At 53.7% G+C, this 17,888-nt stretch overlaps 1 protein-coding gene across 3 annotated transcripts in view; it reads left to right on the top strand.

Moving 5' to 3' along the window:
- ITPR1 (inositol 1,4,5-trisphosphate receptor type 1) overlaps positions 1–16,824 on the top strand; it is a 160,012-nt gene extending 143,188 nt beyond the window's left edge. For all 3 annotated transcript variants that reach the window (XM_050979263.1, XM_050979264.1, XM_050979262.1), the window contains 2 exons: positions 10,307–10,468; positions 15,474–16,824. In XM_050979263.1, coding sequence (XP_050835220.1) covers positions 10,307–10,468; positions 15,474–15,563 — 252 coding nt within the window. In that variant the 3' untranslated portion in view covers positions 15,564–16,824. The remainder of the gene's footprint in view (positions 1–10,306; positions 10,469–15,473) is intronic.
- The last annotated feature ends 1,064 nt before the right edge of the window (positions 16,825–17,888 follow it).

The following is a 17,888-nucleotide window of genomic DNA, read 5'->3' as shown; positions in this document are numbered from 1 at the left end:
AAAATTAGTCACTGAATATGTTTGCATGAAGCACAAAAACTGGAGAACTTTCATGAGAATTCCCATTCATTAAGTGTCAGCAAGGGCTAATTACTGTGTGTGCATGGGAGTAGGGATAAATTATGCATAGGCAGGGTGTCTCATGCAGATGCAATTTTATGTAACCATGTGCTCTAGGTAGAGGTTTGGAGTGTGTCTGTAGCTGGTGGGGTTTGCATTTCATGAGCCAGTTTTAAAGGAAGATCTGAGAGCAGGCCTCAGTGAGGGCTGGTGAATGTGGGGTGTACCTGCAGGAGTGTGGGACAGGCAGGAAATGTGGATTTCACCTCAGTGCTCTCTCACCATCCTGCCCCAGGCTCAGTGCCCTGACTCTGGAGTCCTCTGCAGTCCATGGATTCCTGAGGAGCCATTTGGCAAAGCTTACTCTGAAAATCAATTTCTTCCCGGTGTCCTTTAACATTAGAACTTCCTTTTCTGCCCTAAAATCTGGGTGTAAAACGTGATGAATCTGTTTTTCTACCAGACCTGTTTCTTTACCAGACCTGGCTGCTGTAGGAGCCAGAAGTGGCTTTTCCCATTTAAGGTGTTTTTAGGGATAATTTGGGTGGGGCCTGGTTCATCTGTTCCTCAAGCTTTCTGTGTTCATAGAATTCCAGATTGGTTTGGGTTGGGAGGGACCTCAAATCCCAGCCAGTGCCACCCCTGCCATGGCAGGGGCACCTCCCACTGTGCCAGGCTGCTCCAAGCTGGCCTTGGGCACTGCCAGGGATGGGGACTCCCCAGCCTCAACCTCTCTGGCCAAAATCCCGTGAATGCAGGGGGACAGACCGAGGAAAGCTTTAAATTCAATTAATTCCATGAGTGCCAAGGCAGAGATTCACTGGGGAGGTGCTGCCTTCTCGTTCATGTGGCAGCCCCCAGCCTCTCCTGGGAAGCCTCCTTGGGGCATGGCTGGCTTTTAAAGGGATTTTCCTCCCGTGTTTCAGACTGAAGGTGGCACTGTAACATCTTGGATAGTGACAGAGATGGGGCACGTCCTCCCCGGGCTGTGCGTGGGACCAGCCTTCAGCTGCTGCTCGTACCCATTTTTAGGAGCTGGGGTAGGAAGCATCATGTGCTCCAAGTCCCACTGTGATGGTAGAACACACCTCAAACGTTTCACCTGTGCTCTGACTCCCACAAAATGCCTTCAGAATACTCTTGGGATTTCTGCCCCTCCGTAAATGAAAGGAAAAAAATTAAGAAAATACAGTTTTAAGAATTGTCTTTGCCATTTAGTATTTGTGGGTTGTTCCGACACTACGGAACAGTAAAGAAAAAAAATAAAGAATTTAGGACACTCAAATTACATCCACTGACAGTTTGTGAGCTGCTTCCAGTGCTGCTCATACAGTGCTCTAAAGATATTTTAAGCACTGTGGTATCAAAAGAATCCTGGACAATTTCATTTATGCAGTTAGTGAATATTCAGACACCTTGAAGAGTGATCTTGAATTTTGATGCTTTCTTGTCTAAAAAGAATGTGTGTAGAAAGGCAGTTTTGAGGATTCCCACTGTACTGGGTATGGCAGAGCTGGATCTGGCCCATAGCATTCATCCTGCACCCTCCACGATCCCGGCCCCACATTAAAAGAAATTGTAGCCTTGAAAATCAATTATTAACTACAATTCCTTAGTGAATTTTATATTCTTCACCGACAGAAGCTCATTAAGTTCAAACACATCACGAGGAAAGAAGTCAACAGGTGCACTGGGAAATAGAGTTGAGTTTAGGGCACTGAAGACTGATCAAAAAAATCAAAACCAAAAAAACCCAGCAGTGATCTGACCTGAGTAGCCTGGGCTAGTGGGAGGTGTCCCTGCCCAGTGAGATGAGTTTTAAGGTCCCTTCTAACCCAAACCTGTCTGGAATTCTGTAAAATAAAATCTGTTAACTGTTCTGACAGTGCTGCTGTGACTCCCTCCCACAGCCCTGTTCTGGCACCAGTTTGGGGCTGTTGGTGGCTCTGGATCTGGACTGGTTTGGTTGAGTCCCATGCAGGGCCAGGCTGCCCTGGGCTTGTAGCTGCAGGTCCAGGCTGCTGATGGAGGCTGGAATTCCTGCTGCTGTAAACAGGGATAATATTCCCTTTCATCAGGAGGGGAGCGTGTGCCTGCTGCCACAGATGATGTCAAACCCGGGGTATCTCAGGAATCTGTGCTGGGAATGGCTGGAGATGCTCAGGGAATGGGGCTGCAGGGGTGGGGTGGGGGAAGCTGGGGCTGTGCACACCCCACTGCTGCCCTGAGCCACCCTGCCCTGCTGCCCCTGCCCTGCTGCCCCTTGCGGTGCCAGGAGATGGCAAATGGATCTCAGCAGCTGGCATGGAGCAGCTGCCCTTGGCACTGCATCCCTGAGCCACCTCCTTAATACCAATTTAATGGCACAGACCGTGCTGTGGATGTGGGGGAACATCTCTTGGTGGCAGAGATGATCCTCAGCTCCTGCTGTTTGTGCAGCTCTCCTGGCTGGAGCAGGGATGTGTCTGCAGAGACAGGGGCTGGCTCCGTGCTTGGAGCAGGGCTCGGGGAAGGATGCTGAGGGTGCCTCCCGTGATTCCCAGGAACAAAGGCCCCGGTTCTGGAGGCTCTGCAGTCACCAGGAAGATCAGGTGATGTCTGAATAACACCCTGTGTGTGGGAGGTGGGGGGATCCACTTATCGCCTTGGCCAGACATTGACATCCACACCCAGATGACTCATGTGAACTCCGTGCAACTCCCTGCAGATTTAAATGTCTTATCTTCCCATCCTGGCTTGAGAATTCCTCCTGGAGTTCTGGCCTTTGCCTGCAGTTGCTGTGGCAGCCTGGGCAGCACAGCAGCCCTGCCAGCTCAGCTGTCACCGGGGCCTTGGCAGGGCTCTGCCACAGCCAGCTGTGTGCAGGCATTTAGAATATGTAAAATCTCTCACTCTGCAGCTCGGTAAGGAGAAAACCACACAGGCACCCGGGGTTTGTGTGCATTCCTAAACTGTCTGCAGGCAGCTGCATGGGCTGTCACAGCACAGACAAATATTTGCATGCCCGACTCCTGCATCCCCTGCTCTGCACCTCGAGCAGTGGGCTGTCAGGTTGTGCATGCAGATTTGCTCATTAGAAAATAAAGGCTGCTTTGGAAAAGTTGTTAGCATGGATCTTCCTGAGTAGCTCCTGCAGTTCCCCTTTGTTTTCAATCCAAGCAGGATCTGTGTCATTAGTAACCTTTATTGCAGAAATGAGGCAGAGGTGTCACGGTTGCCCAATCTCCATGTCCGGATCGAGGGCACTGAGTTCCAAATCTGGATTGTGTTGTCGTTGAAAAGGAACCATTTACAAATAGGAGTGATGGCACAGGTAGCCTTAAAGGAATTTGGAATGGGAATGAAGGCTACAGATTTCCTTTTGTACCTTAGCTGAGCTCTGTGTACAAACCTGGGGATTTAAGTTTATTATTGGGCTTTTTCCTTGGTGTCTTGTAAAGGAAAGTGTTTCTGATTCTGGGTTTGAGTGACTGCTGCCAAGGCACAGCCTCCTGGTAAGCAAAGATGAGGTTCCATCAGTGTCAGGCTTTTAAACTGCCTCCTTTCAGAAGTGCAAGTGTGACTTGAAGCCTTTCCCAGGGAGTTTTCCAGCAGGGACAGTCACTGTGCTCTGAAGCCCAGCAGGAAGGTGGCATCCAGCAGTGGTGATGGCTTTGAGGAGTGGCTGTGTCCCAGGCTCTCTGTGAAACCCAGTTCAGCTGGAGATGGCCAAGAGTGGCTTTGCACTGCAGCATCCCCAGGAATGACGAGGGCACACCAGGATACTCCCAACCAAAGCATTCCAAAAGGCCCTTAATGATTCCAGCACTGGTGAAAGACATATGGATGTGAAATTACAGTCTGAGAAAGTGTTGGAAACGTAGTTATGTTCATCTGTCATTTGTGCCTGGAAATCCTGTACTTCAGGCAGAGTCAAATAGGAGAGATTTGTCATATCAATATTGAGCAAACCAGCTGCAGACACAGGAGTGAGCAGCCCGTGCAAATGACTCGGTTACAGATGAGGAAATTGGGGTTTTGGGGCTACCAGTCACCGTGGTACTGGTGCAAGCTGGGAGAGGAGGAGGAGGAAGACCAAGGAGGTCAGGATGTGACCTGGAGCTGACAGGGCTTTGTTTGGTGGTAACTTCCCAACAAGCTGCATCTTGAGATAGCCGGCCAGAGTTAGCCAATATAATTACAGGGTTAATCAAGAAATCATGGCAGAGGTTTGGAAGAGCCCAGAGTGTTTGGCAGCAGGCCCTGGGCTGCTGGAAACACTGTGTCATAGGCACGGGCTGAGCTCTGTGCTCATAGGGAGGAACTTGTTCCACCCTTGGTGCAAACCCGGAGCTGCACTGGGAGAAAGGAATGGTCACCCTCATCTTCCCCAGCTGTGGCTTCCCCCTCCCTGCAAGTGTCCCAGGCCAGGTTGGACAGGGCTTGGAGCCACCTGGGACAGTGGAAGGTGTCCCTGCCCATGGCAGGGGGTGGAACAAAGATGAGCTTTAAGATCCCTTCCAACCCAGTGCTTGATTTCCCCAGATAAACCACCTGATATCCATGCTGGGAATCTCAGGATGGCATCCCAGCTGACCAGGCAAAGGTTTCCCTTGGGCTGAGCGTGTGTATGAGCAAGGCCTGGGTGGATGAAAGCAGAAGGAAAGGCTTGGGGCAGTTCTGGGGAATGGATGTTTGCATAAGGTGCTGGGTTTGGGTGGATCCCAGACAGCTGCCAGGGTGGGTGCCTGTCCTGCTCCTGGAGCAGCGCCAGCACCCCGGAGAGGGGGAAGGCTCCTGCCTGGAAACCGTGGGGTGAGCACTGGGAACACAAACCCTGGGACCAGAAAGCCCCTGGGGCTGAGTGTGCCCGAGGTGGCCCCGGGCTGGGGCGAGGCCAGCCCTGAGTCATCCCCTGACCCCGGGCCCTTGTGCAAGAGGATGTGGGTGACAGCAGCCACTGCCACCAGCTGTGCAGCTCAGCCTCTGTTGGGAATTGCTTGTCCTGCCCAGCCTGTGGGGGCGTAGCGTGCCCTACTTCAGTGGGATCAAACAGCCCAGCAGGAGGAGGTTGGTGTGCAGAGGTGGGCAGGCAGGACATGGCCCTCAGGAGCCCTGTCCCCCACGGTCCCTCGGGCTGGGTGTGCTCAGCTGGGCTCCAGGGAGTCACCCACAGCAGAGCTGTCCCAGGGCTAGGGCCATGCTCATCCTCCACCTCTGGGAATGGTGTCAGTGTTCCAGGTTCCCTGCTCTGTGCCAGCCCAAGTGCCACGCGGGTATTTAACAGAGAAAAGGAGGTTATTGCACCCTAAACCTTCTGTTGTCAGCCTCCTGTGGGACAACACGGGCCATGTGAGGAGTTGAGAATGTTCTGAGTGTGGAGGGGGGAAACACCATGAAGTGCTGGTTTTTCTGGAGGGGGGAAGTGCAGCTCAGTGTGGAAGAAGTGATGGTGAGCCCTTTGCAGCAGAGAGAGAACCTGATGTGGGGATTTTTCCAGGAAGCTCAAGAAAGACCCAAGAGGAGTCCCATCTCACCACAAACAAACAGATGCATTTTCAGAGTGCTTCACAGAGCTCTTTTGTAGCTGTGTGGGTCTGATGTTTAACTTCCCATGACAGAAACTGAAATTTGCTGCTGTTGCCTTTCCCTGCTTGTGTTCAAGAAACAACTGGACGTGGCACTCAGTGCTCTGGGCTGGGTGACAAGGTGGGGATGGGGCACAGCCTGGACTTGGTGATCTTGGAGGTTTTTTCCAAGCAAAATAATTCTGAGATTCTGTAAATTATACTGCTGGGCAGCCCTTTGGTGGGGATTTATTTTGGAGAGGGTTGAATTAGCCCTTCAGTACCCTGTGACTCTGAGGCACAGGGTACCCGGGGACCCTGCAGAGGAGTGGTGAGTCCTTGGGGCGAGCAGAGCGCCACTCCCTGCCATCAGCTGCCATCCCTTGCCCAGGAGGAGCAGGGCTGATGCCTCTCCTGGCACAGCCCATGCTGAGGTCACCTCTCAGCCTTTCTCAGAACCAGCTCTTCGACAGAAGCCGGAGGAGCCGGCGCTTCTCAGAATGAATGGCAGCCAGCAGCAGCGCTTCCTCTGCCTTCCCAGGGGCATGGCAGCACCCCCAGCCGTGTGTGACACTCGCTGCTGCTGCTGGCTCACAACAGGGACTTTTCCAACTTTACCTAGAAAAGAGCTGCAACCCGAAACGCAGCCCTTGTGGTCAGCCAGCTTCCGGCAGTGGCTGCGCTGGCTCCGGCTGCTGCAGCACCGGGGCTGGGCCTGTGCTGGGAACGGAGCTGAGGGCATCCCGGGAAACTAGGAACAGAGAGCTGAGTGTACCCTGGGATCTTGAGAACAGAGAGCTGAGGGCACCCCGGGATCCTGGGAACAGAGAGCTGAGTGTATCCTGGGATCCTGGGAATGGGGAGCTGAGTGTACCCTGGGATCCTGGGAATGGGAAGCTGAGGGCACCCTGGGATCCTGGGAACGGGGAGCTGAGGGCACCCCAGGAGCCTGGGAACGGGGAGCCGAGGGCACCCCAGGATCCTGGGAATGGGGAGCCGAGGGCACCCCGGGATCCTGGGAATGGGGAGCTGAGTGTACCCTGGGATCCTGGGAATGGGGAGCCGAGGGCACCCCAGGATCCTGGGAACGGGGAGCTGAGTGTACCCTGGGATCCTGGGAATGGGGAGCAGAGTGTACCCTGGGATCCCAGGGCAGAGGAGCCGAGTGCAGCCCAGGGTCCCAGTGCAGAGGAGCTGAGTGTTCCCCAGGGTCCCAGGGCAGAGGAGCAGAGTGTTACCCAGGATCCCAGGGCAGAGGAGCAGAGTGTTACCCAGGGTCCCAGGGCAGAGGAGCAGAGTGTTCCCCAGGATCCCAGGGCAGAGGAGCAGAGTGTTCCCCAGGGTCCCAGGGCAGAGGAGCAGAGTGTTCCCCAGGATCCCAGGGCAGAGGAGCAGAGTGTTCCCCAGGATCCCAGGGCAGAGGAGCAGAGTGTTCCCCAGGGTCCCAGGGCAGAGGAGCAGAGTGTTACCCAGGATCCCAGGGCAGAGGAGCAGAGGGTTCCCCAGGATCCCAGGGCAGAGGAGCAGAGTGTTCCCCAGGATCCCAGGGCAGAGGAGCAGAGTGTAGCCCAGGATCCTGGGATGAGGAGCAGAGGGCATCATCGGTCTGTGGGTGCCAGCAGCTGCACAGGAGCTCGGGCAGCCTCCCCTCTCCAGGCTCACTCAGTGCCTCTGAAACACCTCCAAAGCCCCAAGATGGACATGAGGCCACATCTTTAAAGGCACCCCAGGGCTGAGCTGAAGTTCAGCAGAAACTGGATCATGGAGATATAAATCTTTTATTGACCCCTGAGTGGCAGTGCTGGGAGCCAGGCTGGCCCAGCAGGATCACCATCCCCTGACCTTTCAGCATTCCTGCTCCGTTCCGTTGGTGCTGGCTCTGCTTAAATATTTATTTATTTGAAAGCAAACACCCCCACACTCCCAGCAGGGACAGGGACGGGCTGTGTGTCAGCAGCCTGGTCACATCCAGCTCCTCTCTGCGGGGCTGGGGGAGGCTGAAGAACAGGCTCAAGGTTTCCAGGGAAATCCAGCATGAGGAGTGTGTGCAGAAGGCAGAGCTGTGTCCTGCCGTGCTGGCAGCTTCCTTCTGTCCTCTGGAGAGTGGCAGCCCCAGCCTGGGCCAGGCAGCATTGCCTGCTGCCTGCACTACTGCATCCTGGGGATTTATCTGCACCTCTCTCCCCGTGCTTTCCCAGCCTGTTTGGGTGGACACCCCCTGTTCCTTGCCGGGTGGCAGTTGGACGTGTCCAGATAAATGCTGGGTTTGGGTGGTGCTAACCAGCTGTGGGACTGGGAGGCAGATCAGTGCAGCCCAGTCGGGGTGGGCAGGGGATGGTCAGGTCTTCCCTGAGGCTGTCCCTGTACAGGGAATTCCAGGTGCCCTTAACCCTTTCCAGGTGGGTCAGTGCCCCAGGGCACTGCCAGTTCAGACACCCACAGGGCTGTGTCTCCTTGTCCTCAGCCTTCCCCTGCCTCAGCCTCTGGAGTTCACGTGAAGCATGGTTTGGTTTCCATCTTTCAACCCTGACATGAGAACTAGAGGTGCTTTGTTGGTTTTGTTCAAATCAAAGCCAAGATTTACTGACTTTGAGGGCTGGGGCTTTCAGAAACCCAGCGAGTTTGGAAGCTCTGAGCAGGCTGCAGAAGCTGTGGGTGCTTTTTGATTTCACCTTCCGGGCCTGGAAGGATCAAGTCACAGCCTCTGCAGCAGCTGCAGTGCTGGCTTAAATTGCAGGGTAATGTTGGAAAGTGCTTGGGGTATTTGTTATGAAACACTGCAGGTAGGGAAAGTTGGTGCTTCCCTCATCCCTTTCATCCTTCTCAAGCATGGGGCCTGGGAATGCTCTGGGGATGGCCTTAGAAATGTTTTTGGGAACAAGGAAAATATTTCTGGAGCAAGAAAGGGGCAGGCAAGAGCTTCAGGGCTCCTGTGTCTGTCTAGAAACCTCAGGACATGGGCCTGAGGGTCCAGGCAATCCCACAAATATAAATTGCATTTTAGTCTCATTTTCCTTGTCCTCTGCCCTTGTTTCTTCCCTGGAGGGACAGGGGCAAGTGCAGTTGGTGTTGTTGGTTTTCCCTGGGTGGGAGATGCTGGACCTGAGCACAAATGTTGAGCTGCCCCCTTCTCCCTAATGAGGCTTGCACTACACAGGGAGAACACAGTGCAGTGCTGCCAGTTCCTATTATTAAACCTTAATTGTGGGACTGGCGTTCCCTACAGTCCAAAATATTTTGGCACTTGTCTTGGTAAAGGCGTATTTTTTTTTTTGTACATAGATATTTTTTTCCATTTTATTAGCAGAAACCATCTGCCCTGTAAACAGAGATCAGGAGCAAACAGCCTTCCTGGCAGCTCTGCATCACGTGGGAATGCTGTGGTGCCTGCATGGGAAAGGGCCTGCTTTCTGCTTTCTGCCTTCTCATCCTGGCAAAAGGAAACTCCAGGCACATCAGAAGCAGCTAATTTAAGCTGATGAGTCTTGGCATCGCATCTGAATTGCATAGAGGATGTGACTGGAGCTCTCTGTAGAGGTGCACAGCCCTGATTAAGCAGGATGGATGCTCCTGGGAATGAGGGGGAGCATGGAGGGAAGGGGTTGGAGCTGGAGATTCAGGCAGGGAATGACAAAAAGCCAGGAGTTTGCAGTGCTGCAGAAATGAGCTGGGAGCCCAGAGAAGAGCCTGGCCAGCCAGTGGGGTGAGCCTTGGTTGCTGTTAATCAGCAGTGTTAATTGATTTTTGATTATCAGCATCCCTTGGTGTTAATGCAGTCACCCTTCAGCGTGCCTGGTGTGTTCAGAGCTCCCCAGCTGTGTCACCTGTGAGAGCACACACACCTTATCTCAGCCAGCCCGAGTTCAGCTTCCATTTCAGAGCATATCTCCCGCGTGGGAGGAGAACCAGACTGGATGGGAAACCAGTTTGATGTTGAAGTGTAAGGTGTCAGGACGTGGGGTGCACCCCTCCTCCTCTTCTGTGGCTTTCTGTTCCGCTCCTGCCTTTATTTTTAACATCTCTGGCGAGTACACGAGTGCCTGTGTGACTCTGTGCAGGCTCCTCAGACTGAGCGTGTGTCCAGTGACATTCCTGTGTCCAGTGACATTCCTGCCTGCGACTTAAACATGGACTATGAGAGACTTTGTATGGCTGAGGGAAAACTCTACAGGCAGCACATTGTAATGTATCTGTCCCTCACTGTAGCCTGAACCAGAAAGGATTCTCTTTTTAATTAAAAAGGAAGTATTTCAGCTATGGAAGAATTTCCAGAACTTGGTTTCTTTTATCAGAGAGCACAGCCAAGCTTTGCTTGACCAAAAAAGCAGAAAATCTTCCTCAAACACAAATTAAAAGATTGTAAGATGGCAGCAGATTTCTAGCACTGGGAAATGCTTGTCCAGATGTGAAATCTGGGCTGGTTTAATGTCCAGTGGTTGTGCATTTGTGCTGAGGTGTATGTGAGGGAGCAAGGGCTGGGGGCAGTGAGTGGCTGGGGAGGAAACCCGAACTCAGCAGCCCCAATTCCCAGCGGTGCCTCGGGCTGGCACTTTGCAAACTTTCCAGTGAGATGCAAATGCAGATAACTGCAGATAAGTACAGAGCTGCTGCATCCATGGCTGTAGAGCTGTCTGTGCTGTGCTCTGGGGGCAGGTTTTCAGGTGGCAAAGGCTAATTGTGCCCTGCTGTGTGATCCTCAGGAGAGAAACCTGGACTGGTTCCCCCGGATGAGGGCCATGTCACTGGTCAGCAGCGACTCGGAGGGAGAGCAGAACGAGCTGAGGAACCTGCAGGAGAAGTTGGAGTCCACCATGAAGCTCGTGACCAACCTCTCTGGGCAGCTCTCAGAGCTCAAGGATCAGGTAAGGAGCGGGCACACACTGTGATGGGCAGCACAGGCTCCTGCCAGCCCCTCCTGCAGTTGGGGTTCTGCAGCTCCACAGCTTCTCCAGACCCCAGGGAGAGCTTCCCCAGAGTGTCTCGTGGGTAGGAAAGCAGTGACAAACCAGATGTCCCTCCAGAGCCCCATGCTCCAGCTGACCTGCCTGGTGCTGACCCAATAGGCGAGTTCCAGAGTGGCCACATCAGAAAGGGAAAAGTTGTGTTTAAAAAGTCACCAGAGTTCACTTGAATCAGTCCTGGCTGGGGCAGGGAGCCTGTGTGTGGTGTTGTTGTTGTTTGGGGTTTTAACCCCAAGAGCTGAGCGCGATCCTGTCAGCCAGAGGGTGTGACACTGACACCAGGGCTGTGTCACCTTGTGCACCTCAAAACCCACCGAGAAACTGGAGAAGCACTCGAGTGGTTACTGGTGGTGCTGGTCCCTGTGTGCTGTGGCTGTGCTGCTGTGCTGCTGTGCAGATGTGATTTGGCTGCTGCCACCCTCAGCCTGCAGCTCAGACATCCCAGGAGGGTTTGCACTGCACCACATGCTGCTGCTGCTGCTGCTGCTGCTGCTGCTGCTGCGAACCAGCGAGTGCTCCACAGACCTCGCAGGGTTTTTCTGGTGCAGCAGCTTCTCTGCAGCAAGAGCTGGGTGGCTTCTGCCTTGGCAGGGCTCAGGGTCGTCATAGGGCTGGTGCCCAGCCCAGCCCCAGCTGTGGCTTTGTGAAGGACAGAGGCAGCAGGGCTTCAGCTGGTGTTGTCCCTGGGGATTCCAGCCTAACTGGAGGGAGCAGGGAAAGCACTGCTGCCTGTGCTGGCAGGAGCTGTTTGTGGTGGCTGCTTATCTCTGTGCATTAATAACCTGAGCCAGATGGTTCAATTAGTGAATTGATGTAGGTATTGGCACTGGCTAAGATTAATTGCTGACTTGCACCTGGGTGGTGCATGGAGCTGCCCGGGGCAGGAGTGGCCCAGCAGCTCTGGGTCAGTTCCTCTCCCAGTGCCAGTGCCATCCCTGCTGCCCAGCTCTGCTGGGCTGGCTGGGTGTCTCCATGGACCACTCCTCTGTCAGGAGCCCTGGCAGCACTGCCTGAGATCAGCTCCTGCCATCTGATCACGCTCTGCACTGGGGCTGCAGCTGGGCCCTGTCCTGAGCACCCTGTGGAGGCAAGGAAGGGATTAATGGGCACTGGGAGCTGACAGCCTCGCTGCCCCGGGCTGTAATTAGTTCTCAGGCACGGTGCCACAGAGCCCCTTGCTCCAGTTGGTCTGAGGATGGAGGGCAGAGGCAGTGGCTCTTTTGTCTGGGCTTTAATTCTTGCCGGGCAGTGGTTTGGCTGTTTTGCCTGGAAACAATTACCCTGCCCCGTGTGTGCTGTGTGTCCCTGCTGAAGGCTCTCTCTCCAAGTGCTCTGCAGGCACAGGAGCCTCCCCACGGCCTCAGCCTCACGACACATTTCTTCTTTCTGAAGCTCACAGCCCTCTTGGCTGACCAAGCACTAAAACCTTCCTTGCTCTTTGTGAAAATAAGAATGAAGGGTTTAGCTTTTAGAGAGCTATTTGACTGTAAAAGCAAGAGAGGAAACCAGCTTCATTAGTGTGGTGATAGCTTTTAGGAATTCCCCTAAGTACCATTATTGAGAGCCCTGCTGAAGATGCAGGATGCTCCAATTATGTGACAAAGCCAGTATATCCCTCCTCCTGATCAGGAACTGTCTCCAGGAAAGGAACTAACTCAGGGAATTTTTATTTGTATTTATTTTCTTGTAATTAAATAAAGGGAAAACCTCTCATTCATTTGCTCTTCAAGCTTGTTAGGTTGCTGGAGACTTTAATTATTAGAAGCCGAGTTCCAGCCCGCCTGCTTCCCCAAAGTGCACCAAGAGCCATTAAAATCCTGATCACTTTAATTCTGTGTGAAAAGATTACACCATAATTGTCTGCAGCAGCAGGGGATTAGATGTAATCAGCCAGAAATCCTTCCCAGAGTTGGAGCATCGCTCCTGGGGCTGGGGACAGCCCCCCTGGGCTCCAGGTGTGACTCAGGGTGACAGGGTACAGGCAGGTGCCATGTCCAGTGGGGATCCTGCTCCTGGCCCAGCTGGTGCCCTGTTCCTGGAGGTGACTCCAGCTCACCACAACCTTTGGAGCCTCTGTCAGGCCCTGGTGTTATCTGGGAGCCCAGCCTGGCTCAGCTGAACCCTGGGCCCCCTGGGCAGTGTTTGGGTCCTGTCAGCACAACTCCAGGCCTGGCAGCTCCCTGGGGATTTGCTGTGCCTGGCTTTTATGGCCTGTTAGCCCAGGTGTGCTGTCACTGGAAAGCTCTTGCAGGAGATTCACTCTGCAGTAAATGTGATGGCAGTAAGTTGCTCCCTCCTGCAGCCCTGTGCCCCCCTCCCCCCCACAGCATTAAACGTAGTGCAGGATTAATAATGTTCTGCATTGACACTAAAATTGCATTTCTCCCTCTTATTTATGGTTGGTTGCTTTATTCTTCCCTTTTTTAAAAGACACATCTTCTGCAAACACCTGCACCAGGGTGCCCCATCCCTTTTCCACCCAGCCTGAAACATATCTCCTGCAGTCCCTTTTCTTTATTCCTCTTTATTTCCATTTTTATTCCATGAGTCCTCTGAATCATTTTATTGGCAGTATGAAATTGTGACTCTCAGTTTGCTCAGTGAAGATAATTCATGTCAAGGGGCATTTTTAAGCCAAGTCCTTGTGGCCTCTCTGCATTTCCACTTGTGGGTTATCATAGCAGCAGTTTAACATTCGGGTTCAGCAGGGGGTGGGTTGTGTGTGTGCTCAGGGAGCTCTGGGACCACCCCTCTCCTCCTGCTCCCATTCCCTGTGGAGCATTAGAAGCTCTTTGTGTGCCCTGGCCTCGGGAGGCTGCAGTCAGCCCTTGGGAAAGGGAAAACAGCAGCTCTGCCTCCCCTTGGGCCAGGCAGTGAGCGAGATGCTGGGCTGAGGTCAAGGTTAATTATGGTTTCAAGAGGAAGGATGGTGTTTCCTGGTGGTTAAGGGAGTGCCACTGGGCCCACAGCGAGCTGTGGGGTGTGCAGCAGAGGAGCCTTGCAGAGGCTGTCCAGCGCTGCCCATCTGGAGCAATCCCATTCCCCACAGAGAGCTCCAGACCTGAGGTCAGCCACTGGCTGGCCACCAGGATACCCTGCCCCAGCTGGGAAGCTCCATCAGCACTGAAAATGGGGTTTTTAACAGACACACTCAAGTGGTTTACTGGTGACCATGGTGGTGGGGCTGGGTTGACTGTTGGGTTTGATCTTGGAGGTCTTTTCCAACTTTATCAATTCTGTGATCCCAAGTGTGTTACAAATGAACCAAACATGTACACACCACCTTCCTTCTCTGGGGGTGCTGCCACAAGCAGTGACATTGGCTGGCATTTGTCATTAAACAGCAAAAACTGGAGAAGTTAAATGGTGGCTGTAGCTGGAAGGAGCAGCAGGAGCAGGATGGGAGTGTGGATCATGTGCCGTGGTGAGGATGAGGCTGAGCCCTGAGGGTGTGGGGGCTCTTGGGGGAGCCCAGGTTCCCTCAGTGGGGCAGGGATGAGGCTGTCCTGGTGTTCCCTGTGAGCCATCCCATGTTGTGGCTCCCCTGCAGCCACAGCATGGCAAGAGCTGTGGGGTCCAGCTGTGGGATCCAGCTGTTTGCTCCTGAGACCCTGCCCAGCCAGAGTCATTCCTTACATGGCTTATGTAACTTGTCAGAAACCTCCTGAAGCTTTAAAAAGCAGAGTGGAGCCACTGGATTGTGGCCATTTCTTAATATCAGTAATACCAGTGATCCATTTCCCGTTCACGGTTCACTGCTTGGGAGATGGTTATTTAACAACTGGGAAGCAGATGGGGAACGCTGAGGTTTGGGGTGTGTGGCAGTGAGGTGGTTAAGTCCTGCCTTGGCAGATGGGGAGGGCTGCTGGCTCACTCGGGATGAGAGCGGGGAGTGCTCAGTGTTTTCCAGCAAAGGCAAGGGTATTCCCAGCCTGACTGCAGGGCTCGCCCCTTTTTCCGCCCCCTCTGCTGGACGGGTTACAGAGAATTCCTGACAGGGGAGGTTTCTGCAGGCTGCTCCCCGCTCCTATTGCTGCTGTCTGCCGGGCTCTGCCGGGCTGTCCCTGGCACTGCAGTGTCCGGGCTCTGCCGGGCTGTCCCTGGCACTGCAGTGTCCGGGCTCTGCCGAGCTGTCCCTGGCACTGCAGTGTCCGGGCTCTGCCGAGCTGTCCCTGGCACTGCAGTGTCCGGGCTCTGCCGGGCTGTCCCTGGCACTGCAGTGTCCGGGCTCTGCCGGGCTGTCCCTGGCACTGCAGTGTCCGGGCTCTGCCGGGCTGTCCCTGGCACTGCAGTGTCCGGGCTCTGCCGGTGCTGGGCTGTCCCTGGCACTGCAGTGTCCGGGCTCTGCCGGGCTGTCCCTGGCACAGCAGTGTCCGGGCTCTGCCGGGCTGTCCCTGGCACAGCAGTGTCCGGGCTCTGCCGGGCTGTCCCTGGCACTGCAGTGTCCGGGCTCTGCCGGGCTGTCCCTGGCACAGCAGTGTCCGGGCTCTGCCGGGCTGTCCCTGGCACAGCAGTGTCCGGGCTCTGCCGGGCTGTCCCTGGCACTGCAGTGTCCGGGCTCTGCCGGGCTGTCCCTGGCACTGCAGTGTCCGGGCTCTGCCGAGCTGTCCCTGGCACAGCAGTGTCTGGGCTCTGCCGGTGCTGGACTGTCTCTGGCAGTGTCCAGGTTTTGCCAGTGCTGTCCCTGGCACAGCAGTGTCCGGGCTCTGCCAGGCTGTCCCTGGCACAGCAGTGTCCGGGCACACAGACCCTTGTGGCCATGCTAGGGCTGGAGTCAGCCCTGCCCCAGGAGCAGGCGCTGGCTGTAGCCAGGGCTCCGCAGCAAACGCCAAGCACAACAGGCCCTTGGGCGAGCTGACGCACAGGAAGCGCCGGAGCCTAATGAGCAAACTTGTTAATTTTCCAGATGACAGAGCAGAGGAAGCAGAAGCAGCGCATCGGTCTCCTTGGACACCCCCCGCCCATGAATGTGAACCTGCAGCAGCAACCAGCCTGAGCTGGGAGGGTCCCCCCGAACACCCCCAGCCCGGAGGCTGCTCCCTGAACCTTCTGTGCATCCTGTAAATACCCTGGTTTTATACTTAGATGTATATGACTGCTACTCTTATCAAGCTGGGGGCGCGTGGATTGTGATTAGAACTGTTGGCACGGGACAGAGGTTAAACTTTGTGCCAAAACTATCAAAATTGCCTTTTCCTTGGAAGGACTTAAGAGAGCACCTGAATTGCACTTGAAAAGATTATTTGACTATGTGACATGTATTTTGTATTTAAAAAAAAAAAAGAATAGAATAGCTAGTATTTATGTTTTTATACAATTGTGCAATATGAATTATGCAATCACAATATATTTGGAACTCCTGAATGTCCTAAGGGAGTGCACATCTTTGGATCTGGTGTGTTAGTACAATGTAATAAATGGTATAAAATTACAGGTGTAAATGAGGCTGCTGCAAAATTGTGTAACTGGTGATTTTTTCATACCCTTGGACATTTTTGTACCATGTGTGTAAATATCTTGCAATGCCATATTTGTTGCCTCTTCCTCCCAGGGATGATGCTGGGACTCCGTGAGCTGTTCAATTGGTATCGATTAAAGCAAAACATTATTTTGAAGCTTCCGAGTGAGGAAAGCAGGAGGTATTTTTCAAGAGATTTCTTTAGAGTACTGAAGCTAGAAGAGCTCAGACACCGGGTTTTTTAAATGCTAAGATTTCTTAAAGGGAACTTTTTATGCAAAATGAAGTTTGGAATGAGGATGCACTGCTGGCAAGTCGGTGCAGTCTCCCAGGACCAAGCCGAGGCTGTCCAGGCTCTGCATTCTCAGTGTGTAGGATCCTCTCCTTCTATTTTTTCATTAGAGACCTACGTGCCTGCTAAAGCTTTAGCAAACAGGCACTGCACCGACTGAAACGTGTCCTGTAGCTGAGCACTGATGTGTGTAATGCTTGTGTGAGAGCCACTGGTTTGAGGCTGCTCTGTCCCACCCCTTCCTCTCCCTGCCCCCTTTCATTTGGTCACTTTCTTTGGTTTCTGATTCTCCAGAGTGTGAAAGGAAACTTGTTGGGTTGTTGTTTGGTTGGTTTTTTTCCTCCAATCCGCTGCATAGTTTTATACATGGACCTCATTTTACAGAAGCTGACTTCTCTGCAATACTGTCTACAAAAGAAAAAAAAAGAAAAAAAGCTACAGAAAGAGCTATGAAAATTTGTAAATGCATAAATATAGGTATTTAAATAAATGATGCAAAATACTCTATGGTCAGAGGCTGCTGGTGGTTTGTGTCCCCTCCAAGGTGGTGTGTGGCATTCTGTCACACACAGAGGTGTCCTGGATGCGGTGTCACAGGGGCCTGGCAGGTAAGGATGAGGCTTTTCCCAGTGCCCACAGGGCCAAAGGTTGATTTTTTTAAAACCAGAGCATGTCCCTCCTTCAGCAGTGAGAGGCACTGGCACCCAGGGAACTTCACTTGCGGCCACTCCGGGCTGGGATACTTCACACTCTCCCCATGGATAGTTTTGGTTTGTGGGTGTCATTGGAGCATGTGAGTGTTCAAAACCCCTCCAGCACCAAGTATCGTGTGCAGAGGAGCATTGCCGATTATGTGTACTTGATTAAGATGTAGCAGGAACTACCTGGTACAATTAATCATCTTTAATCTGGTAAGTGCACAAACTGTCTGAGGTGGGTGGGTGCCCCTAGCTCAGGTCACCAGGAAAGCTCAGCGGGAGGGCACCCGAGGGGGAGGAGGAAGGAGGGCAGCCTGACCAGCAGTCTCCCAGCCAGATTTATCGGTGAGACTGTGACTCCTTAATCACATGTATTTCCATATATATCTCCTGGCAAATCTGTCTTCCCCTCTGCAGCAAGGTGTGTGCAGAGGGAGCGCGGCGCTGCGGCTGCCGCCGGCGCGGCGCGGTGGAGGAGCAGGATTTCATTTTCCCTGAGCAGCAGAGACACGTACCTGACTCACTCCTTCCCTTCCTGCCATCCAGGGATAAGCAGACACACAAATTTGTCAGGCTTCCCGGAGCCTCTGCCAGTCAGGTGAGAGGGAGGCGGCTGAGCACAGCCTGAGAGGGCACCCCTGAGGATGGGAGCTGTTGCTTCATCTTTACCTTAAAAAGGCAGAAGCAGCGAGTGCCTCGGCACGGGCACAGCCCTGCTCTGCTCTGTGATCCGTGTGACACCAGCGGGGTGGAACCCGGGCCTCTCACCGCGGCTCTGCCTTCCCAGGAGCTGTGGGGAGATGCAAAAAGGGAGGTTCTCTCCCTCGGGTGCAGCTGCAGCAAGAGGAGCAGAGCACAGCCACCGCCCCGGCA

Source organism: Serinus canaria, chromosome 12, assembly GCF_022539315.1.
Source record: "Serinus canaria isolate serCan28SL12 chromosome 12, serCan2020, whole genome shotgun sequence".
Lineage (NCBI taxonomy): Eukaryota > Metazoa > Chordata > Aves > Passeriformes > Fringillidae > Serinus > Serinus canaria.
Note: the sequence above shows the minus strand (reverse complement) of the source record. Positions and strands in the feature narration are given on the sequence as shown.